This window comes from Pelmatolapia mariae, linkage group LG2 (genome assembly GCF_036321145.2).
Source record: "Pelmatolapia mariae isolate MD_Pm_ZW linkage group LG2, Pm_UMD_F_2, whole genome shotgun sequence".
Taxonomy (NCBI): domain Eukaryota; kingdom Metazoa; phylum Chordata; class Actinopteri; order Cichliformes; family Cichlidae; genus Pelmatolapia; species Pelmatolapia mariae.
In genome coordinates this window covers 2,480,536-2,504,788 of record NC_086228.1, presented here as the reverse complement: position 1 = coordinate 2,504,788, position 24,253 = coordinate 2,480,536, and the positions used below count along the sequence as shown (strand labels likewise).

General features: G+C 44.2%; 1 protein-coding gene across 1 annotated transcript in view; it reads left to right on the top strand.

Annotated features, from left to right (window-relative positions):
- The first annotated feature begins 5,845 nt into the window (after positions 1-5,845).
- The window catches only part of efnb1 (ephrin-B1), a 58,029-nt gene continuing 39,621 nt past the window's right edge, over positions 5,846-24,253 (top strand). Inside the window, exon 1 of the mRNA XM_063490091.1 lies at positions 5,846-6,897. Within this exon, the coding sequence (XP_063346161.1) occupies positions 6,782-6,897 (116 nt within the window). The 5' untranslated portion in view covers positions 5,846-6,781. The remainder of the gene's footprint in view (positions 6,898-24,253) is intronic.

Below are 24,253 nucleotides of genomic sequence, written 5' to 3'. Positions count from 1 at the left end.
GATCGTAATGCAGGCCAAAATCAGTAAGGACACTGGGATCAAATTAGACGCTAAATCCCCGTGTATCATTTAGCAACAATCATTTCTTCAACACGTCAGCTCTGTGGGCTACTTGTTTCACTTCCAACCCTGCCATAGAGAGCCGGCGCTCAGTTCAGAGGGAGAGAGCAATGAGTCAGATCCTCTGCTCCAATTATATCTGCATCCTGCAGTCTGCTCTTTAAAACGCACACGCACACATCGTCGCATAAGACAAAAAGCACACCCAGGCAGAAAGACACACTTTGAAATCCACACTGCACGCATAGCTGCCAAGAAATGCATGTAGCAGTCAGAAAATAACAGACTGCCAAACAGAATCACACACACACACACACACACGGACACACTTGAACAGGAGCTTGTTGACCATCACACAGCCAAGGGACTGCGAAGAAGAGGGGGGGGGGGTCGAGCTCACAGAGGTTGCTTTGAAGTTTCTATTCAGGTCTTTGTCCCATTCAGGCTGCTGGCAGTAGACATCTCTACTAGGGCCCCGGCTCCTCCCATCGTCACACTGTCCCCTCACACACACACACACAGACACTCAAAAAAGAAAAGAAGGCACGTCCGCAGGTCCTGTCCATCACACGGGCCTTAATTAGAGTGGATTCGAATGCACCCTTTTGTACCCCGCTCGCTCTCTTCTCTTTCTTTAACCCCCACTTTCACTCATTTCACTCTCTTTCACCAGCTCCCACCCTCGCTCCCCCCCCCCCCCCCCCTCTCCCATCCCTCCCTCTCTAACCCTTTTTCACTTTTGTTGCCTTCCTTTTCTTGGCAGGGAGTGAGGCACCTCTCCAGACATTTTTTTTCCTGCGCCTTGAGCCCCCTTCTTCTCTCCCTCCCAACCCACCCCACCCCAATTTCGAGTCTGGAAGCTGAGTGTGACCTAATGTTTGACAGACAAGTAGCCTCGGAGAAAAGACTCATCTATCAGAGGCTGGTAATTCTATTAGAATAGACAGAACACCCCCACAGGCCAGCATTTGGCATATTCTCTCCATCAGTTTAGCTCTTTTCTAAACCCTCCGGGCCACAGGCCTACAAAATGCAGCTTACGCTAACAAATAATCACAGTGAGTTAATAACATATGCGTGTGTGCGTGTATGTGTGTGTGTTTGTGAGCGCATGTCTTCACTTTCTACCCGTTTTTTCAATGGGAATTGTCTAGTTCTTTGATATGAAGCATCAAAGGACAATTTCCCTTTTCAAATTCTAATCTCATCCGAGAGGCTAAAAAGGTATAATGCAGGGAACTGCGGCAAGTTAAGATAGGAGGATCACAACCAGGCACTAATCAGGATTGCTATCGAGATTCCTGGATGTTTATATGTCGACAAAGATGGTTACATGAAATGTCTATTGTCTTGGGTGGTTATCAAGCCTAATTACTACTATGAGAGAAGAGAAGAGAAGAGAAGAGAAGAGAAGAGAAGAGAAGAGAAGAGAGGAGAGGGAGGTTTTACTTGCGTCTCATACTGGGATGGTAATATGTGGAGGACATGTTTTGAGCAGATTGTTATTTGTGTGTAATCAGTGCTTTGCTGTCAGTCGTGATGGCTGAGACGAGTAAAGGAGAGGAGGTAGATTGAAGCAAGCATAAGCATAAGAAGAGAAGGGAGGAAGACGTCTGGACAGCAATCAAGCATACCACAAACAGGAAATGTAAGTCTGCGGATAGCCCAGCTGTTGTGATTGGCCTCTCTGCCGCTACAGTTAAATCAAAGCAGCAGGAAAAGCTTATACAACAACCTTCAAGTGTCAGCCTCTGAAAATAGTCTGTTAACATTAGCTGAGTTTTCCCACCGTTTAAAATGGCTCAGTGTTTGGAGTGGATCAATGTTGTTTGTGTTTATGCCCTTACGTTTCCTTTGGTGGAGACTTTACAGTACGTGACATGGACGAGAAACATGTGCCACTAAGTGCTCGGGTGTGCGCGGGTGTCTCTGTGTGTGAGGATGTATTGTCTCTGCGGTTAATGACTGTTCGATATTGATTGCAGCTGGAACGTCCCAGTCACATGTTCCTCGTCCTCTCCAGATAACGAGGGTTAACCACTTGACCCCGTGCATGCCAAAGGGGCTCGGCTCATACCTGGACGCGCAGCCCCGGCTCAAGCCACGTCTCCCACAGCACTACCGAGGCCACAGGCCTCTGGTCTCCGGGCTGGGCCTGTAGATCACAGTCGTGTCATGGAGCCACGACTAAAGGGAAATGTGCCAGACTTCATTAAGGGCAGATTAAAAGCGAGAGGAGGGCGTTTTAACTGTGATTTACTTCCCCTGTGAGGTTGCTGGACGAATTACGAGCCCGCAGCGGCTTCATCCTGGAACCATGATGTCATACTTTCAGTGTTTGCTAAGTGTAAATATCAGATTGGGAAGGAACTATGTGCTCGACAGCAGGGTTCATCTTGGATTCAGAGAGAAGAAAACAAAAGCGACAGCAAATGTCTCTCCGTTCTCCCATTTACGAGCTGTAAGAAATGACGACACAATGAATTTCATATAAATCTGTGAACGTTTAAGAACCAAAGAATCGCTTCAGTTTAAAAAGGGAGAATTTACAGTGTTCCTGCTTTATATGACTGTATAGTATTCATAGCAAGAAAGGTAGCAGGATATGGGGATAGTAATGTTAAGCTGACTGCCAGTCAGTCTCTAAAACTACTGAATGTGTTGCCTTGCAGGTTCATATAGACATTCATGCCCCACAGAGGAGGAATGGCGATCACCTGACATTTCTTTTAACACCAGCAGGAGCATCTTTAAGGAAAAAGTCTTCAAAGCAATTGGATATACTGCAATAATATCTGCTGCGCGCTCGTGTTCCCTAAAGCGGGATAGAAATACTCTAGTAATCCTTTCACGTGTGTCTGTGCCAATATCCAGTCAAAATTTCAATTAATCCAGTACTTTGGGTTACAACTTAATAACCGCTAAAGTGGTGACGTTCTTAATCAGCCTTAGCTGAACTTTGCAACACTAAAAGTGAGAGGGTGAATAAGCAGGACACCTACTTGGTATCTGCCTGGTCATTATAAGTGTGTCAGCGTGGTAGTAGGTGTTTTGAACTGTGATTTGACCGCATTCTAACACATTTGATCAATTAAATATTAAATGAATAAAAGCATGATTACAGTGCTGTGCACAAGTGTTGAGCTACCCCTGATTTCTTTATATTCTGCTTCCAAGGAGCCAGACTTTCCTCTAATATTTTAAAGTGGTCTTGAGCCACAGTTCTCCAGGCTTTGTGAAAGTCATTCCAAGCTTTTCTTTGGACACTGACTGCTTTTTAACCCATTTTCAGTCCAGTCCGTGTACCTGACAACTTTCCGAGGAAGCTTTTGTTTGTTTGTCTGTTTGTTTGTTTGTTAAGCCACTCAACACTGACCTGATCTATAAATCATTCAAGCTCTTAAAGCAAAAAGGCACTTAACTTGTGGGCTGAACCAGTGTTGTGTCTGCACATAACAGACAATTTGGCCAAAAACCAATTTTAAATTGTATCTTTAGACACTTTATTACTGGCAGCTTCTTGCAAAAACACATAATTAGTTTAGCTGAATCTATGAAAAACAGTTTGACCAACATAAAACTGTATTTTTGCATCAACAAGGTGATTCTTAAAGTGCTATTAGATGAAAAGTTGGTATATTGTGACATGGTGTGTAGCGTGGCCTTAAAAATTTTGAGGAAACTAGACAAGTGGAGACAATTGAAGAGGTAGCAGACCCAAAACAAAACAACCCTACAGCAGACGAGCAATATTTGTACTACTGTTGACTGAAGCCTCATCGGAAATAGTCTCAGTAGAAAGGTAGGTGTCATTTAGGCATTCTTAAGGAAGAGGAAGGGGCTGAGGTTTGCTAAATTACACAAGAACTGAACTGAAAATCAGATGGAACAGGTTGTGGGAGGTTGAAAGAGAGGTGCAACAGCGAGTATCATCTGATATTGATCACAAACACACTAGAAAAGCAGTAAAAGCATACCTGGATAACCAGCTGATAAACAGCTGCACTGAAATAAATAATGTGAGTTTCAAGACTTTTACACATTACTACCAATCAGCGATGAAAAAACCCCTTAGACATGGGCGTTCTCCATTTTGAAGTGTGTGTGCGTGAGCTGCTGCGATATGAAAGTACATTCAGGCTATTTATGGAAGCACTAATCACAGCCACCTATACACATTAACACAATGACCTCATTCCTTGAAAATGCCAGTATCTCATAAGTAGCTGTAGGAAGGGTGAAAAACACTCAAATGGGTCCTCTATGATGTGAGTGAATATGAAAGCTAAGCTCAATACACTCCTTGTTGCACAGAGGACTTTTTGTTTATGTAAAGGCATGTGGACAGTCAGTCATGTTTCACATATTGTAGTGAATATAACATTTTTTTTCTTTTGAAATCTATATATACTATTGTAAAAGATTAATTTTGATCATTCCTAAGACAAATCTATGGATAATGTTTTGCTGGGCTAACAAACCTCTACATCACCATCCTCACGAACTGTTGGCACTATGTGTGGCAGTGCACACAGGTGGCATCTGTCCGTGACCCCCTGATTGGTCATTAAAGCATCAGGCATCCAAGATAGCAACTTTATGGCAACTGCTGCTGTTGAGGATGTGCACACATTAACTGCACAAATATAAATTTACTCAGACAATTAGGGTGTATAATCACTGGAAGCCTGTGTTATTGTTTCACAGAGATTTATGAGCTGTCAACACGCCACAGGATGTAATAAAAAAAATAATTTCAGAAACCATAAGACGTGTCTTTAAATGTCTGCTTTATTTCCTTTCCAATTAGACTCAGTCTCTCCCCCCACCTGTAGTCTGAGAATCGATTTTATCACAGCCATTAGGGGGCAGCATTGATTGAATAAATGCAAGGAAATGAAGGGGAACTCTCCTCTCCTTTCTCCCTCAAACACACACATATGCGCGCACAAAGGGGGCACAGACATGGACATGATCAATTATGTGTCAAGCATTTCTTCCTCAGTGAATGAATGGCCCAGTGACTATAGGCTACCGACCGTCTATTGTCTATTGACACTGGAGACTAAGTTCTCATGCAGTTCATTATCCCAAAAGAGGACGACTAGAAAGAGATCCAAAGAGACCATTAATCATCATTCCCTTCAGAGAAGAAAAGGAAGGGGGGAAAAAGAACAGATACTGTAATCCTGTGTATATAGAATAAAACCAATATATTTACAGCGGTACAGCTAGAAATAGCAGAAATAACAGACTAGTCGTAGGGAAAATGTTACAAATGCAATCCTTCATAACCAAAATGATAAATGTGGCGCTCCAGGGGAATTTCTTGATGGACCAATTAGTAATTAGTTATCTACTGGGAACAACAAGCCCTGGACTTAAAGGGGCCAAAGTTTTGCTCTTGTAAGCACTTTCACACACATACACACGAACACACACACACACACTCTGGTGCACTCGTTTTCCTCACCGAAGCTTTCAGTATGACGAATAACTCCAAAGTCCATTTCAATTTGGGTCGATGGCTCGGGCCGAGGAGGTGGTGGAGGTGGTGGTGGTGAGAGGGGAGGTGGAGATGTGGGGTCAACCCAATCACACCCCCACCCCCCGCCCCCCTCACCAGTTCTCGCTCCCTCCTTCTACCTACCATCTACCCATCCACGTCCCTATAAATGCCTTCGCTTCCTGCTTCCAAGTTCGGACAGAGCGCTGTGATTGGCCGCTGCTGGCACAGTGGGCTGTTCCTCATGCGCTCTGTTCAGCTCGGGTTACAGTTGAGCTCGGGCTGCCGCACACACCGGAGGGCACAGTGTTACTGACGGTTAGAAAAAAAAACACAACATACCGGCGTGGAAATGTTGGTGAGCTGATTTAGGAGCCACGTCGAGAAGCAGGGGAGCAGGTCTAATCTTACCTCGGCACTTTTTTGTGTGTGTTTCATGAAGCAATAAACTAGCGGGGAGACCGGACTGTATTTTTACGCACCGACCACGCAGCATGCCCGAGTTGGACTAGAAGCGACCCTGCCGGAGCGCAACACGCACGCCTAACGCCACTGAGAGCCAGGAGGAATATTTACAATAGAAACTCAATTCCTTTGTTTTTTTGGGAGGAAGAATAGCAAAAGGAGGGGGGCGGAGGAGTGAAAGATAACACTGGAATGAAGTGGACCTCGGGATTCCTGGCGTGCTGCGGAGTTGTGACTGATGGATGAATGTGGTCATCTGTAGGCTATAAACGGCGACAGGTACACACACCACCGAGGGGAGCTCTGACAAAGACGCGGCGCGGCGCTCCACCGACAGCCGCATCGCCAGATTGTGGCAAAACTGCGCGATTGGTCAGATCCGCTTCACGCATAGGGATCGCCGAGTTTTGTCCACAGAGTGAAAGAAAAGGTCGTGAGGGGGTGTCTTTTTTCTTTCTGCTGCCTCAGCCACAGGTCAACCAGGACACTCGGTGGGCTGCTGCTGCTGCTGCTTTCCTCCAAATCCTATCAAGAACCGGGGCTCCTTCGCACGGCAGTTCAGTTAAGGACACGGGGTCTGAAGCAGATCTAAAGAAGTCGGACACAAGGACATGTATCTGATATCGACCTCACATGCTCCCGACTGATCGTAGCTCACCTTCCCACCGGGCGAACCGCAGATAAAGGTTGCCAAGCGCACCGTCCGTCGCTCTAGAGTTCTCGGCTCACTCGTCTTGTGCATTTATCAGAATGGCGGGACTCGGTTGTTGGAAGTATTACCTCTGGATCTTTACAATAATGTGCAGGTCGGCGTTACCCTCGGCTAAATCGCTGGAGACTATAATCTGGAGCTCGCAGAATCCCAAGTAAGTCTTGCATTTTCATTTGGGCGAGGGTGTCAAACTCTATGAGTGTGTGTGTGTGTGCGCGCGCGCTCAATGGAGGGCTAACATTTATGGAAAAGTTGCCATTGTGTACACGCTGGGTTAAATGTTCTGTTAAATGTGGCAATTATCTTAAAAAGAACATAATTTATTTAGTTCTAATTGTCCTCTCTGCGCCGCAGAGTGTGGCGTTGATGTCTTTCCCAGTGGGGAATTTCCCAACACTGAAGAAACACCGTTAAGTACAGGCTTATACAATGTACAACGGGCCCAGCTTAAATCACACATTAAGATGGGTAATTATAGCAATTTTATTCGCAATAATGCACCCACCGTTTTATTTTCCAACTAAAGGCATGGGCGCTTCAATCAGGGCTATTCTAGGGCTGTGAGAAGTTCATCCACTCATAATTGGTGCAAAGAATAAAGGTGAAAAAGTCAAGTAAACCACGCCAAGTGTGTTCAGCTATAGCGCAGGATATTTTTTCCTCCCAACAGGCGTACGAGGGCCACACTCCGTCCAAAGTGGCCAAGTTTGAATTTAGTTTCTCCCCACAAAAATGCATAACAAGATGGTTCCAGATATCAGGTGAGCAAATGGTCGAAAATAATTGTATTTTTCTTAATTACCCTGGCTTGGATCCAGCGCAATTTCTTCCCATGAAATCAAGGACACGTTTTTCAAAAGGCAGCAGCTGAAGCCAGACACTTTCTTTAAAAATCCATATTATTCCCATCCAAACAAGTAAAGTGAGCCCAGACTACTGATAATAGATTACGCTCTGGTAACAATTATCACCCACTTAGACTTGACTCCCACATTTACATCATGTTGGAAAGCATTCATAAAGGGGGGGGGAAATAAACTAAAAGAGAAAAAGAGAGAGAGAAAAAGATCTGTGTGGTTGGAGCTGACCTTCATTCGAGCTCACAGCACTGAGGGGAAATGGAGAGTAGCTCGACCAGCCTATAACTGTAAGTTACTCATTCAAGTGAATCCATGATTTATCCCCCAAATGTCAAATGTCATAGAGGCTCGTTGTGCAGTCAGTGGGTATGAATATTGCTGCCATGTTCATTGGAGTGTGTGTCTCTGAGTGTGTGTGTGTGTGTGGCCCGGTCCTAATGGTAAGACTACGGCCCATCAGCTTTTATTTGGCTGCAGAAGTAGTGGAACAATGAGCGTCATCAGACAAAGATACGCACACACAAATCCACACTTTTTAGTTAAGAGTAAAAAAAAAAAAATAGAGGGAGACATTTATTGATTGATGATGTCACCTGAAGGGAATGTCTTAGAAGGTTACCATGCTGGGATTTTAGGGACTGGAAGATCGTTTCTCCATCTGTTTCTCCACTCTGCTCCTTGTAAAATCCCCACGAACGGCTGAATATTTCATAAAGTTCACAGTGGAACAATAATGCACTCTGCAAAGTGTTCTCTCAAGCTAATTATCCTGCTGCTCTGCCTTTTGGAAAACAATAGACAATTATCTTGCTGTGTGCAGGCTTTACAATAACAAAAAAAAAGAGAGAGACAAACCTGTTTTTGCTCTGAAATGTATCAGTCAGCAGCACTCGCTGATAGGCAATAAAAGAAAAAGAGATGGGGTGGGTGTGCTTGCGCAGGAATCAGCATCAGTCTTCACTGTTTGTTCCTCTAAACTCCATCTCTCGGTATTGGCCTATATTACTCTATAGCGATAACAGTGGGAGAAGCCTATAGAAATGTACAGTACACTATCTGGTGACTTATCGAGATTTACGATGTCTTACTTCCTGTTCCTGCTTTTGGGAGCGCTGCTGCCTCAGCTAATAAATTAATCTGGCCCTCTGCTTGCACAGTGTACTACATACACACAAAAACTATAACAATACCAGTGCCTCCCCACAGGCCATGAGTTATGAGGCAAAGTCTAGGAAACCAGCAGGTTTGGGCCGCTACGGTGTGTATGTTTGTGCAGGTTTATGTGCATTCCTGCTGCTATGGATTTTCATGTGAGGATGCCATCACTCGCGCCTCCTGCATTATCAATAACTGGGGGTTTGCTTAATTGATTTCCTCCCAGCGTGCTTGAACAGGTAGCATACATCATCGCGGTAGCACTGTCTTGCGAGAAAAATAACAAGAGGAAACATGCTTGAGTTTTAGTTCTCTCTTCTTCTTTTTTTTTGCTGCAGGATGCATCAGACCTTTTTGATATTTAATTTGAGGCCGGATGAGTGAAGTGGCAAAGTAGGGGTGGTGGTGGGAGGGAGGGTGATGAAGGAGCAGCCGTGCAGAAAAAGAAGAAGAAGGCTGGGATGTGTCAGCGTCCCCCGGCCGGTAAAGAACAGTCTAACATTTGATCAGAGCAAATCGGATTAGTTCTCATTTAGCTGAGTGGGATTACGCCACGAAATGTCACTTTGTTATGACTGATCACGTCCCATCGCCTTGGCTGCAGCTAGCGCCGCTATGTACAGGCGTGCTACATACATGGACACACACACACACTGACACTCACACTGTGCTGAGGTACACTGCAGTGATGCCAATTTAATGATGATCTGACAAGGTTGCTGTGAGCGGTTCCTGCACGTCCTCCAGCCCTCCTCGGCTAATATTTACCTCATGACCTGTAACTACCACAGCCTGTTTGCAGCAGCTCAGGAGACAAACAAGGTGGTGTGAGAGGGGTAAGAGAAAGAAAAGGAGAGGAGGAGAGATGGAAAACACAGTTGCACACCTCTAAAAACATGCAGCGAGGAAGCGGCCACAGGCTGGGCAAGAGTCTGCTGCACTGCTTTTGAACTCTTTGCATTTTTTGGTGAGGCTTGGAAAGACTTTACATGAATTATTTTTTATTTTTTGGCCTCACAAAGCCCACAAAAGGACGCAAAATAGCAGAAGAAGGGGGGTAAAAACGAAAAGAGTGTTTGCGTTTGATAAAAAGTAAAGTCTCCTGATTCGAGCCTGTGAGTCTCTACTTTACTCGACTTACTTTGCTGTCCCTTGACCTCAGCTGTCTGGCTCAGAGTTTAACAGTTGACTGGTTTGCTTTATATCACGCTTGTGTGGTTAAATGGTTCAGTGGGCTTGTAATTAAGCTAAACTTTATTACCACTGGGACATTTAGCAAATATGTTTAATTTTTCCCAAAACAAAAAAAAGGAATTTTTGTGGCTTTTTTTTTTTAATTGCAAAGCGCTTTGAGATGATGAGGCAGCAATTTTATTGGTTCACTACATTTCCATTGCAGCATAATTTAATTTAACTGCTGCTGGTTTTGTTTTCATGTTTAGTGTTTTACAATAAGCTAATTAGGCAGATTTTTTTTCTTTCTTTCTTTTTTTTTTTCTTTGCATGAGGTAATGAGAAGAATACAATGTCTTCCTTATCTTGGAAGTGCATCTTACGAAAGCAACAATTTCAATGGGTTTGTTCTCAAACTCTGACTCATCTGCCACTTTCACCTGCTCAGCTATGCCGACTTTCAGGAGGAAGTGAAACAAAACAAACTGAAACGGCACAACTTGAAAACTGCCGAAACCTGTTGAGCGAGAGCCGGATGCAGCCTCAGACGAGAAACAGGATTTGGTTCGGAGTCCGGCGAGCGCTCCCCTCTCCTGCTCCGTGCAGCCGCGGTCACTGTCGGGGTGGGTCAGAGGCCTGTTTTTGTTTCTTCCCTGCCTCACACCCCGCCGCTTGCCCCCGTTACCCCTTCGTGATACGTACCTTCTCCCTCTCTCTCTTTGCCTCCCACAGTCTCCCCCTTTCTCCACCCTTTAGACTCTGATCATGTTTCCCTCTGATAGAGATCTCATTACACACAGAGAGGACTTAGAGCCTGAGCCCCACTCAGAGAGAACGAGAGAGGGCCAACCAATAAGAAATACCTCTGGATAGCAACTGGCCCACAGTGCTGTAAAGGGTCCCTGTGTCTCGCTGTAAGGACAGCTGCGTTTGCTTTTATGTGTCTGTGTGTGTGTGCGCGCACACGCGTGCTTCTGTGTCGACACGACTGTTGTTTCAGCGGTGTGTGTGGGTAATGGCAGATTCTTCATTTGGTTATCTACACAAGGCACCTGGGCTCGGGAAAGAGGGCTGCAGGGCGTTTAGGTTATTTCAGCGAAGAAGAAGTAGAAGAGGAAAAAGAAGAAGAAGAAAAAGAGGAAAACAATGCAGCTTTTTCATCATGGTTTTGCTCCAGATGGACTCACTTTATCCACTGGTGGTTTTGGCTGCCACATCACTGAAAGCTGATCATTCTGTTTTGCTGTGTTATTGATGCATTCATTTCTTTATATTCAAGCAGTGGTGCACACGAAACCAAAGCTTTTGTTCCCCAACTTTGGGAAAAGTAGCATTTGCTACTAATTTGTTTGGATTTTTTTTCTTTCTTTCTTTCTTTCTGTCTTTCTTTCTTCCTCCGTCTTTTTGTTCTGTGTATGTGTGTGTTTTTCCAACTGGTCGTCGTGACCCACAATTCCAGTTGGTTTTCTTTCAAGACATATTACAGGGACAGCAGCTGAAAGCAGTGAATCATTTGGCAAGAGTGGACAATGCCTTGAAGGATTAGTCAATTAGCAGAACAAGAACATAAACAGCAGTGACTGGACACAATCAACAGCAACTTTACTGACGTCGAGAATCTAAATCCGCAGGCAACGTGTCATATCACAATATTACCATATGTACTTCTATTTAAATATATATACAGCTACACAAAACAGGCAAAAATCCTTCATATTTAAGTTAAATTAATTAGTGTAACTGACTTTTTTTTGTTTATCTGGGGAGTTGCAGCTCAGGATTGTAACATGACACTAGTAGAGATATTGCACACACATCTACTTACAGAAACGGCACAGAAAAAATCAGCAAAATGCACACATTGTCATATTGCCTAATTCCTGCCCCCCCCCCCCCCCCCCCCAACCACCACCACCACCAATTAATTAAATTAATTAAAATAATTTTTCATACGAAAAAAGCTGGAGTTGGGATTTAGCATTTCTAACACTTGCCTTTTTGTTTTGTAGTGTTTGTGTGAAATAAGACATCTAAAATACTTCATGCTTTGGGGGGGATGGCAGATAAGAACTTGTTACCAAAGCCCTGGAGTAAAAACTGTTTTTACATTTGGGGAATTTTCATATAGGTGTGACAGTTGCTAGTGAGTCACAGAGTTGTGAGTCACTGATAACAATGACAAATGCAGCAAAGTGCATTATGCAACAAAAAATTCTTCACTGGGATAAACACCACATTCATTTAAATGGGTCATGATAGCGGAGTGGTTAGGGCGTGCACCACATGGGTGCAAATTCAGCCGAGCAGCACCACCACTGGCTTGCCTCCTTTACTGGGAGTCGCTCCCCTGCCCTCTGTCCTGTATTTCCTGTCTTGTCTTCTTCTGCTTGTACCCAATAAAGGATCCTACCTCCTAAAAGGAAAAAAATAGGGTGTATAGATGCTTATTTACAGAGTAATTGTAAGTTCAGTTGAGTATAAAATAAACTTCCAATCAGTCTGAGTCTTGTTTATTTTTCCTCTTGAGCTCGTGGAAGTGAAGGAGCGCTTGAGAGTGCACGTCCGTGCGCCATTGTTCTTTGTCCAGCCACAGCGGAGCATTAAGGAAGTGTTAGGAGCGTGCCAGTGTGCCCCTGTGAAAGTGTCGAGGACCGGGTGGTGGATGAGTGTAGTGGCTGAACAGTGGCTGCCTTACAGGCTGTTAGCGACCCAGCTTCATTAGACGGAGGCCTGGCTGGCAGCGACCAGGAAGTTCCCATCAGCTCCGGCTCTGCCAAGCAGAGGCACAGACGACGGTGCTGGAAGGCTTCCCTTAAGATTCCTACTTGTCGCCTCGCCTGTGCTTTTAGCTGATTCGAGAAGAAAAATGGGAAGGGATGCAGAGTTACAGGAAACGAAGAGAGAGGGAGAAAAAAGTTGAATGGGCAAAGTCTGCCTTTTGTTTTCCATCTAAGTTCTTTTACATAAGAGCAGTTGAATATAAGGGGATTAAACAGAAGAGGAAAGGAAGCTAATGTAGAGCGTCGAAATGCAGCCCCGGGCTCAACCGCACATCCTTTGAGTCCAGCATAGAGATCCTAGATTACTTCCATGTGTCAGTGCAAGGAGGAAAGAAGGGGAGAAAAGAAGAAAGGAGGACGGGGAGAGAGAAGTTGAGCAATTGAAAAGCAAGTAGACTCGGGCTGGTGGAGATCAGCGGCATTATTGGACAGTGGAACGGATCTGTGTGACAGCCATCTCTAAAACCATTACCCCCACGGCTCCGACTCGGGGAACTCGTAACCTCCTCCTCCAGACTGACCTCACAGACTTAACTCTTTCTCATAGAACCCCTCTGTGCTGAGGAGGCAGACCTCATCGGATGCCATTCCCTAACAGTGGGCAGGCAACCTCAACAGCCAGCTGCACTGCACATTCTTTAAGACGTCAGGGGCTGTCACCGGCATACAGGCGACGAGGGATCTGTTTCCCCCTCCGAGTTTGTGGCACACTAAAGACCTTTGTGGGATTGGTTTGCATTTACTGTGCCAGGAGGTGACGGAGCCCAGCGAGTAATCGCAAAAATGTGTGGGACAGGGGAGGAAGTGCGTGTTTATTAACAAATAAAATTGGTGAAAACACTGAGGTGGGAATATAAATTGCGATGCAGGGTTACACGGTTTCTCGCCTTTTTTTTTAAACTCCAAAACAAAAATACAAATGAAAAAAACCTATATATATATCACTTATAGCATTTTTACAAGTTTCAACTTAATCAAGCAAACGATAGTTTTTCTGGAACTTTCAACGCTAAAAAAATGTGTTTTATTGACAAAAAATGCTTTTACTCAGCAAGTCAAGAGTAACAGTTTACGCCCTCAGTTTTTTCTTGCAGAAAATGAAGGCAAGTAATCTTTTGCATGCTCCCAAAAAGAATAACAAAATACAGTGTATCACATTTAGATGTTTCTTATGGCTGCCGACGAGCTTCTCAATTTACGTTTGACATCTTAATTGGAACCAAAAATGAGCCGTGCTTTGTAAAAGATCATATTTTTACAAGAAGAGCCTGGATGAAGCATGACCACGCCACAACCGGCTCGGAACATATCATTAATGATCATCACGGAGCTCTTTGTTCACTGTTACGAGTACACTAATGGAGTGACAGGGTAATTGAATCGAGTGGTAGGATAATAGAATGATAGAATGATAAAGTAATGGAATAGTGTGGTAGCGGCCTCCTTTTCCCAAGGGATACCCCCCGTAAGTGTGTCAGCGTGGCAGATGGGCGGTCTGTAACAACCCCCTTACCCATGTTAATTATAAAGCATCATAATCCATCTATGGCATACAGAGGCAGGACATGGAGACTATTAGGGCGAGCGTGGAAACGGCACAGTGTATAATCCTTGGGACTTTTCCTCTATTAGGCTCCCCGGGCATCGAGCAGAAAAAACCCCCACTCATTTCTCCGGTAATCTAGTTTGAGCAGTGCCTCTCTTGCTTGTCGTCTCTTTCTGCATCTCTGCGTTTGCGTGTCCCAAATTTTCAGCTGTTAACTGGAAGTTTGATTTATCTTTGGGGGTTTTTTTCTCTTCCCTACTTCATTTTTTTCCCACCATGCCCACAGGCAAGACAGACAGCCCCCAAAAAGCATTTGAAATAGTGTGTGTATATGTGTGTGTGTGTGTGTATGCCTCCGTTAACCCATTCTGCCAAGTCTTGGCTCAGTCTTTTCTAAGCAAACTCCCAGCAGGGACCTGGTCCCCCTTGTGCTGGTGAGAGGAGTTGGAAGAAAAGGCCTGTGGGACTCATGCTGCTCCCAGGCCCGGCCCCGGCCCCTCTGCCCGGGAAAAGCCCGGGCCTGGGATTTGGTGTGCGCCGGGGCTCTGTGTGGCAGCTGTGAGTGACGCTTCAATCGCCTCTCCCCGGGACGCCCCAGCGCAACCCTGCATTCCCTTTCACACCTCGGAAACGGGGGGGAAAAAAGACAATTACACACATATTCAGCAACCTCCCTTTCCCAGTCTGTCTGCAATCCTGCATCATTGATGTACAGCCTATGAAAAAACATTTGTAAAGTTTCTTGTGTTTTGCAAATAAGTCTGCCTTCTAAACAACTTGCAAATTAGCTTAGTTGTCCGGACAGCCCTTCTACAATTTCATTATGCATTTGAAGCTGCTCTTGTTTATTTAATTTTTTCCAACTTGTCATCTTGCTTGGTAAACACCATAGCTCTGCTATTTCCTCTGAATTTCCCTTGATATTTAGAAAACATAAGTAATGGAAAAAGATTGGAGCCTTAAAGTGGAGTTAATGCTATCATGTATGGGTTGTCAGTAAATTGAGTTTGTCTCTGGGCTATTGAAGCAGGGACTGGTGAGCCAGCGGGATTTAAGTCTCTTAATTGAATTATTTTGATTGCTGACTTGATTGATGGAGTCAAATGTGTAGCGTTTCCATGACTTTTTTTGTCTGACTAATTCTTCTTCCAACAGAGCCATACCAGACAGATACAATAGGAACCTGTAATCAATCACAACTGCAGCCCCGAGCATTTTGTCTGGAGAGAAATGTGCCTGCCATCAGGTCCGAGTTCCACAAGCCATCCAGACAACGTAAAACCAACAATGACATCAGATAGTAAAGCACTCTAAAGTCTAATCTTCCCATAATGCCATGCTAAACCCCACAGAGACCCACGGCGGGGAGAAAGGCTTTTTTTTAATGCCTCAGTGCTGCTCCTCCTCCTCCCATGGCCTCTAGCTCTGTGTGCGTGTGTGTGTGTGCCCATGCATGTTGGGAAGCGAAAAAGAATTCAGAAGTGAATGGAGATGTCACTGTCAGACTCTGGCCTCCACATGAATCTGCTCCAGAATGACCATATTGGCAGCTTATCCGTATCTGTGTGTGTGTGTGTGAGCCCGTCGGGGGTCCGTCATTTCCCCTTCATGCCGAGTTCTTACGGCCCTGATTGGAGCCCGGCAGGACGCAGGTCTATATTTCATCCCATTCATATGAGGGAGGCCGTTTCATCTAGCACACACATGTTTCCCATTACATGTGTGTTTATTCTCCCCCATGATGTGCTCAGCCGTGGAAGTCCCTCATCATCTCTCCGATATTGGAAATCGGAGTTAGGGTCTGCTAAAGCAAACACAATATCCCAAAACCTCTCAGCTTCCCTTTATGAACTGTTCGGAGAACACGACCGTCGGCGTTGCATCGGCTCCGTTTAACGAGTTACTCTGGCGGTTTTGCCTCTCGAGGCTCTGTAGCACGAGATTTCACACTGCGATTTTAACCGGCTAATCTTAATGTGTGGCGCTCCATCCGCTGTTCTGCTGTCTCATCTTCCATTTTCCCCTTCGCCCTGAAAAGTTTGACTACTTTTAGCTATTCCTCTCATCTGTCTCAAGTCTCCCCCCCCCAACTGTGAAACATGACAGCCCAAACATCCATCACATCACTCCTCTCTTCTCCTCTGCTGTCTCGGAGATGAAAGCTTTTTCTCTTTCAGACAAACCTCTGTGAGTCCTTTTCTTCGCGCCGAGCTCAGCCCTGTGTTGCTGCTTTTAGGAGCTCTGTTTGCTGCGTTTTCTGATTTATTTATACACTCCTGATTGTAGCGCCTCATGCATGTCAAGAATCTCAAAGTCTGAACCTTGCCATGTGCATTATGCGGGCTGAGTCAAATTCTTATTTGAAATATACATGAATGCATGAATATATTTATCGCAGAGAAGCCCCCGTGCATCCGGGAGAGTCTCATTTCCTGTAGTGGCCCTGCTTTGGAATGGAGTGGCGTGATCTTTGAAGGCGCCCCACATGCGGCCACCGAATAAGAGCGCCTGGTGCACCTCTCGCACAATGGACGGGGGTAGAGGGAAGGGAAATGATTTTGCTTCTTTTTTGGAGGGGCCGGAGCAGTCGCTTCAAAGCAGTGTGCCTGGCTGAGGCTTTAACCGGCCATCTCTCTGCATTAGATGTGCGTCCTGTGACGAGCCTTTGAAGGGTGGGAGCCGCTCTGGCTGGGAGATTGCGATTGCATTGCACAGGTGTTGGAGGGGGTTCGGCCTCTCAAAAAGAGACTTGCAAGTCAGTGGCTTCAACGGGATTGCGCTGCTCCACTCAGCCTTGCTTTAGCAGGCTGGAGTAAAACGTGTCGAGCCCAAGGGCCCGCAATGTGACGAGGCAACAGCTGCCGTGTCACGTTTGGATGTACATACACGCACATACAGGGGAAGGTAGTATGGATGTGTGTGCACGCCAGCTCAGGAGTCAGCTGTGGTTGGCTCGTGCAGATTAAGGTTTGAGTGTGCGTTACAGATGGCAGTAATAATGATCAGATAGCCCTTGTAATGGAGACGGCCCAGTTTGTAATGGCTTCCTAAAACAACACATGGAGCGTCTTTACGAGGCCACAATCCGACCGGTTATCACAGAGCAAACTGCGCGAATGAGAATAGCGTCATGTCAAACAAGCTATTTATTAGCAGACGCATCACACACACACGCATACATTTCATTTTAATACCGACAGCCTGCATCTTTGCCCGCGCGCTCCGCTTGTTAAAGGCGAGTGTTATCAGAGGAGACACAGACTCCCGCTGCACCAGTTAGGCCGTCCTCCCCTTTTTACATTCGCTGTTAATGAGCCTAATGATGTGTGTCTCCGCGATTGCATCAGTCAATATGCCGTTCAATACGGGTTTTAGAAAACCCACTGACAACTTAAGCATGTCCGCCTGGATAAGATCTCCCATCCAAGGCAAAGAAGAAAGAGGAACCAATTTGTCTTGGATTTGATGGGACATGTGTAGCTGTCTTTTACAATCATGAGCCCGAGATTGTAAGCGAGAGAATAGGCTTGTCACTCAAATTCTCCGATAAGAAGCTTCTTTTAAGAAATGGAAGGCAGCTGTGTATTAAAAGCACCGCGTCCTAGTTATTACAGTTCATCGTTGCTCTCTTCTACAGAGATCTGTTGTGCGCTGGAGATAGCTCTGTCTTTCTGTTGTGCTTCCTGTTTGATTTCAGTGCAGGTTTAGTTTCACTGTTTCAGAAGGTTTTGGGTTTTTTTACATTTTATTTCTGTTTATGTCAGGAGGTGTTTAGTATATAAGAGACCAGGGACATTTAGTTTTATGCTTTGTCGGAGAGTTGCCTCAAGGAGTTTTAACAATCTCAGCGTAGTGATTACAGATGTTTCTTTTTCTGCTCTGCTGCGCTTATTTTTAGCCGGGCTTAGTTAGTGTAGCTTTCCACTCATGCACCTGAAATACATTCCCTTGTTTCTTTATATTTAGTTTACTTTGCTAATGTTGCTTTCTTCCTTCCTGCAAACACAAAAAAAGAAAAAAAATCCAGCGAGAGTCCTTTCTGACACTGATAAAAGCAGTTTCTTTTAGAAACCACACAGCATTTGATTGATCTGTCCCGTGGTCTTGATCCCTGGGCTTGGCTGATTAAACCTATCCATCAGCTTCTCTTATCAGCGGCCTAACAGATCGACTGCAGGACACTGAACTAAAACCCCGTGTATTGTTGTTACACAGAAAAAGTCAAAGGCTAAGAACAGGGAGGGAAGGGCTTTGCCTGAACCCCCCTCCCTTCTTCTTTTTCAAGGCACTGAGAACAAAGCATAAAAAAATTCCCCACTATGTTATTTTAAAGAATATGTATCCTGTAAAAAGCGGGTTTTAATATGTAGGCATTCGTCATGCTATTGTCATTAGCATGCTGCCCATATTGAATTAACCTCTAAACGAGGCCTGAACAGTAGCGTCGCTGATTGTGATGAGTGTTTCCCTCCTGGAGGGAAAATCATAAAGTAATGCTTCCTGTCCGCAGTGTCAGCTTCCCACTAGAGATGTGACCCTGCACCCGGTCACAATTCACACAGACATCAGCCAGATAATGACATCTCTTTCACTGACAGGCTGTCGCTCACATGCCCCTGCAAGAATCCTCACAAACCAACACACACACTTAAATGAACCTATGCAGGCATGCACTTGTGCATGCTTGGAAAAAACAAACAAACATAAAAAACAAAAACGAGGGCATACGAGCATGGTCTCCCGTTATGAATCATCGGAATGATTTGCAAGTCTAATAACCAGTTTCATAAGACGTGCCTGTTATTTTCTGAAATAAATTTCAGTTTCTCATCTTCCGCCTGCGTGTTAAAGCAAATACATCAAGGCTACTAAAACGCTGGATGATTGCATGTCACTTTGCTCTCATTTATCTGCAAAGCATCTATTACCGTCATGTTGTCAAGTCGGTGGAAACGGCACGGGGGAGAAAAGCCAACAGATGGGCTTTTTAGAATTCACAGATGTAGGATTTTTGGGACAGTTTGTTGAGGATGAACCCCTCGTTCCCCCCTCGCTCTTATCTTATCGTAAACGTCCTAAATTACGTTAACCTCTTAACATCAGGAAACACAGTATTTCACCGTGTCAACATATAGGCTCACGTTTCACTCGATAATGATCGCATCGGAGCTCGCATGCTGGTTTTTCTGCACTCTGCAGAGCATTTGAAAAACAGATAGTGCCGTCAAAGTTAACAACTCGCTGCCTTATCCAGAAACAATCAGCCTAAGTTTACATAGTCGGAATTTCGCGTTGAAAGAAGATAGTTTATTTAACAAACCTGTTGCGGCATGCACTTGCAGAAACAGGTGTAGACCTGCTAGCTTGTCCGCTTGCTGCTCCTCATTTTTTTAAAGAGGAGGTGGGTGTGAGCGCGTTTCCTTGCGTGGCACATTCGTTAACCCGGTATCTGGCTAATCTCTTGGCTAATTCGTTTGGTTCTCCAAGTGCTCCTGTGTATTAATATCCTCTCTGTGCTGCCGCTCATGGGATGTAGTAGGAGCGTAGCCATGGCGATGATTGTGTCATTATTTTGCAGTCAGATGAGTGATATCTCAGAGGGCTCTAGCCGAGTTGTCCTGGCCAGTTGAGAGGAGCTGATTAGAATTGCAAATGGCCGCCAAGTGTTGTGTTTATTGTGTGTCTCAATATTGGAGACAATCAGGCGAATCAAAGCCCTCAGCTGGAGAGATGGGACTGAGGCACGGTGGGCCTCTCTGGTTGGCACCACGTCCTCAGATTTGCTCCCTCCTCCCCGCCTCCCCTCTTTCTTTTTTTCCCCCTTCTCTCTGGTGCCCTCTCTCTCGGTTGACTCTGTCGTGTCTGTGTGTGTGTGTGTGTGTATATGTCCTGAAGTACATGGTCACAGCTGGAGAAAGGGAAGGAGAACGACACTAAATCCAGCACACTCAATCATCTGTAGTGTGGCGGTCCCTCTCACGCAGCTGAGAAATATTAAACACGCTCTATGATAATGAAAGCGCCCGCGACAGGCATAAATATCAGAGGCAAAGTGCGGAAGGATTAAAACGTCGTGTACGTTTGCTCATAACGCAAATTTGTCATTGATTTCATGGCTTCCTGAATCGTCAGAAACAGAATTATCAGCTATTCATCAGTGGGAATTCTCTCTCTCTTATTATTTTTTTTTCTTTTTCCGATGCCTGCCTCTGATGAGGAATGGCTGCACATATTAAGGGGTCGGGAAGAACATTCAAATACCTGCATGCAGTACTCTTGTCAAGCCCTGCAAATGGAGCCTGTTGGCAGAGCGCCCTTGTTACGGCTGGGTGACAGAGTGCGGTCCAAAGTGCCCTAAACACACATTTTCTCTGCAAATCACTTGTGAATTGTTCTTCCTCAACGATAGGCCATTACCCCGATATTGACTCACTGTTTGTACAAGATTCGGAGAAATCCATCTGAAAGCCATCCAGTGCTGTTGGGTGAGACGGGAAGCGGTGGTTTTTAGCTCTCTGTGTAATTCACTCTGTCAGCTGCACACAGAGAGGCCTATCTTCTCTTGTTTCGCTACTGTTGGCTTTTAAAGAATGTGTAAGTATATATGCACATGTGAGAATGTGTGTGTTCACAACCCTGTTCAAACAACCGGATGATTCCTCGGGTCATACGTGCTTCTCATATAACGCCAGTCGCAACAGGCATGTGCAAAGCCCAGGTACGGGCATGCACAGTGAGCAGGTATTGCTACGGGGAAATGACTGTTAAATTTAAGTTTTATTGCACCACACACATACTTTTTTAGTGATCGCTGCTGGAGGCAAAATGGAAAACAAGGTTTTCAGGAATGTGTCCACACTCTAAGATAAACCCCGAGACGTTTACTGGGAGACTTTTATCGTGACTCGCGAACAAAGAGCGAAGACCGGCAGCCTTCATAAGACTCGCATGTCCGATTTGATATGATCAAGAGTCACCGGCCTTGAAAGGCAACAGCCAGTGCCTGTGAGAGGCAGCAGCTCATGGCCTGTTTAGACAGAGATGTGTGTCATTGAGCTTGACACGCGGTTGATGAGAGATCCTTAGAATTGTGTGTGTGTGTTTGTGGAAGGAGAAAAGAGAGACTGGGTGAGTGTGTGTCAGATCGCCGACGTGGTTGTTTGTGAGTGTGTGAAACTAAGGAGGGAGTTCATGAGGTGACATCTCGTCAGCTGTTTGACTTTCCCAGTTTCCCAGGGAAGCAGTTTCAAGAACAATGCAGAAGAAAAACCACCAACCACTGACAATTGAAATGCCACAAAGAAAAAGAAGAAGAAGAAGAAAAAAAACCCCGGTGCTGTTTGTTGGTGACTGAATTATTGCCGTTCCTCGAGATTGGAGACGGGGGGGAAATGTGTGAGTGACTGCACAGTGCGTGTAGCAGACACATATCACCTACCGGACTCCTCTACCCATCCATCTCCCAGCACTCCTCACAATAGCAGGAATACATTAAAAAAAGAGTAAGTCAGGATGGAAGGGGACACAAGATAAATATTGTGTTAGTATTTTTCCTCCCTCTCCCGTGCAATTGTCTTTCACACTGACAGATGAACAATGGAAGTATTTTGAACTTTGCTGCGTGCTATCTTTTACTTCTGGGTTCAGAGCTGCGCTGTCAAAGCCAGACGTGTTCTGGCAGAGATTGATTGATTCGCTTTCTGTGCACCATGTCTTCCCTTTGTTCTTCCAGGAAGGCTTTGGTGTCTTTCCAGTATTCCAGATTTTCTGTAGCTGTGTCATATTAACACCTGTTAACAACATACAGGCTTATAAAATATAGATGTAGCTCCCCTTTGATCGTAAAGAGCTGCTGTAAAGTTCAACCTGCATGCGGTTCATTTCTGTATTCTATAGAGGCAAACTCAAATCTTTCTATAAGACCCCAACTCTGGAAGTTTTAATATGTTTTTACATTAGGGCAGATTAATTTAAGAACTATTTGACCTTTTGGAATATATAATTATTTTTTACATTAATTAAGCAAGCATCAAAGTGAGCATCAGGCTCGTTTCCCATATGGGAAAGAAATAGAAAAAACTTATAAAAGACTTGCATCAGATTTGGCTTGCTTCATATAGTGACTCATATAAGGCCACTTTCTCATTACTTTCGTATATTGTTTTAAGAAGTATCCAAAACATACAAGTTTCATTTATATAATTTTTCAAGGGATCTTATATCTGTTTTCACTCTTGTATGCTTTTCATACAAGTTTCACACAAGACAGATACAAACTTTATAAGATTTATATATATCTTTTCCATATGGGTTAGGGTTAGCATAAGACTGGAAATTGAGAAAAATGGTTTGTCGGGCTTTGTCCTATGTGAAAAAATTAATTAAAATATACCTGTAAGTCTTACAAATGATCAGGTCTCATTTTTATATAGAACACTAAATACAGTTTTAAAATGATATCATGTCTTATCACATTCATAACTTGATGCTAGGTTAAGCTAACCTTTTGGGATGCAAATAAACAAAATTATGAAAAAGTCATGTAATCCTTTAGAAGAAAGAGCACAAGTCTTAATATATCATCACATTATGGCAGATTCATTTAGGAACTGTTTGACCTTTTGGAATATATAATCACTTGCTCTTTCTTGCTAAGAATTATGATAAAGACTATGCTATTTATGAAGCTAGCAAGCAAGCATAAACAAATTATCATAATATATCTCGTTTTTATATGACACAAACTGAAGTGAAAATGTCATGTTATTTTTTGGTATTCAAAAGCTTTATGCTAGGTTGAGCTAACCATTTTTAGAAGCAAGCATTAAAGTGTTTAAAGAAAAAGAATAGAAATCAAGAGAATTAGCTATTCTGGCTCTGTCCTATGTAACAAATTAACTTAAATGGACCTTTAGGTCTTAAAAACTATCATATTCCATTTTTATATGACACAAACTGGAGAGTAAAACTGAAATGTTCTCTTGTTGTACTAATAACTTTATGCTAGGTTAAGCTAACCTTTTGGAAAACAAGCAAGTATCAACGTAGCTTACTTAAAACAGAGAAATGGCTTACCCTGCTCTGTCCTATGTGACAAATGTAACCTAAATGCACCTCCAGGTCTTACAAATGATCATATCTCATGTTTATAAACTGAAGCGTTAAAGTGACATGTTCTCTTATTACATTTAGAACTTTATGCTAGGTTAAGCTAACCTTTTGGGAAGCAAATAAACAAAATTCTCAAAATGTCAAGCTATCCCTCAGAGGAAAAACCACATTAGTAATGGGTGTCCAGTGTGTTTTGGTGATTTGATTTGATTCCCAGATGTGTGGGTGCCAGAATATTTCTAAACCGGGCAGCTGCACTTCATCACGGTGTTTCTAAGAGCCACTTTTATTAGAAGCACAAGTTTGGAAAATTAGCAACAAACCGTATCCAGACCCTCATCCTCAATGAGCTTTTTTGACTTGCTTCATTATTCAGTCTAAAACTGAGATCCCTCAAGTAATTTTAACCATGCTGAGATAGGAGGGCAATTGTTAGCAATTGAATTTAACCATGACTGGCTGTATCTGAGCTGAACAGAAATTAAATAACTTTTTAATGTTTTAGTGTGTGTGTGTTGGATGTGTTTATTAGTGCATGTGACTGAGCAGCAATTTTTTTTTTTTAATGAAAATGTTTTCTGAGGGCTTATTGATGGGATTATAGATACCAAGCACAAAAAGGCCTCGGGTAGCATGTTTGCAAGCTGTGTGGGTTTGATAATGGTTATGGGGGTTTTTTCTTTCCCCTGGTTTCTTCCTGTGCTCCCTTAAGTGGAAGTGAAACCCAGTCGGGGTGAGGGATGCTATTGTTCGTCTGGGAGGTTCTCCTGATTTCTCCCCCTTTTCGGTCTGCTCGGCACTGATTGCAGCCTCGCATCCCGGTCCAGCTCTCGACTCTCTGCTCTGCGGCAGCTCGTCCTCGGGGATCCTTCTCTCTGTGATCGT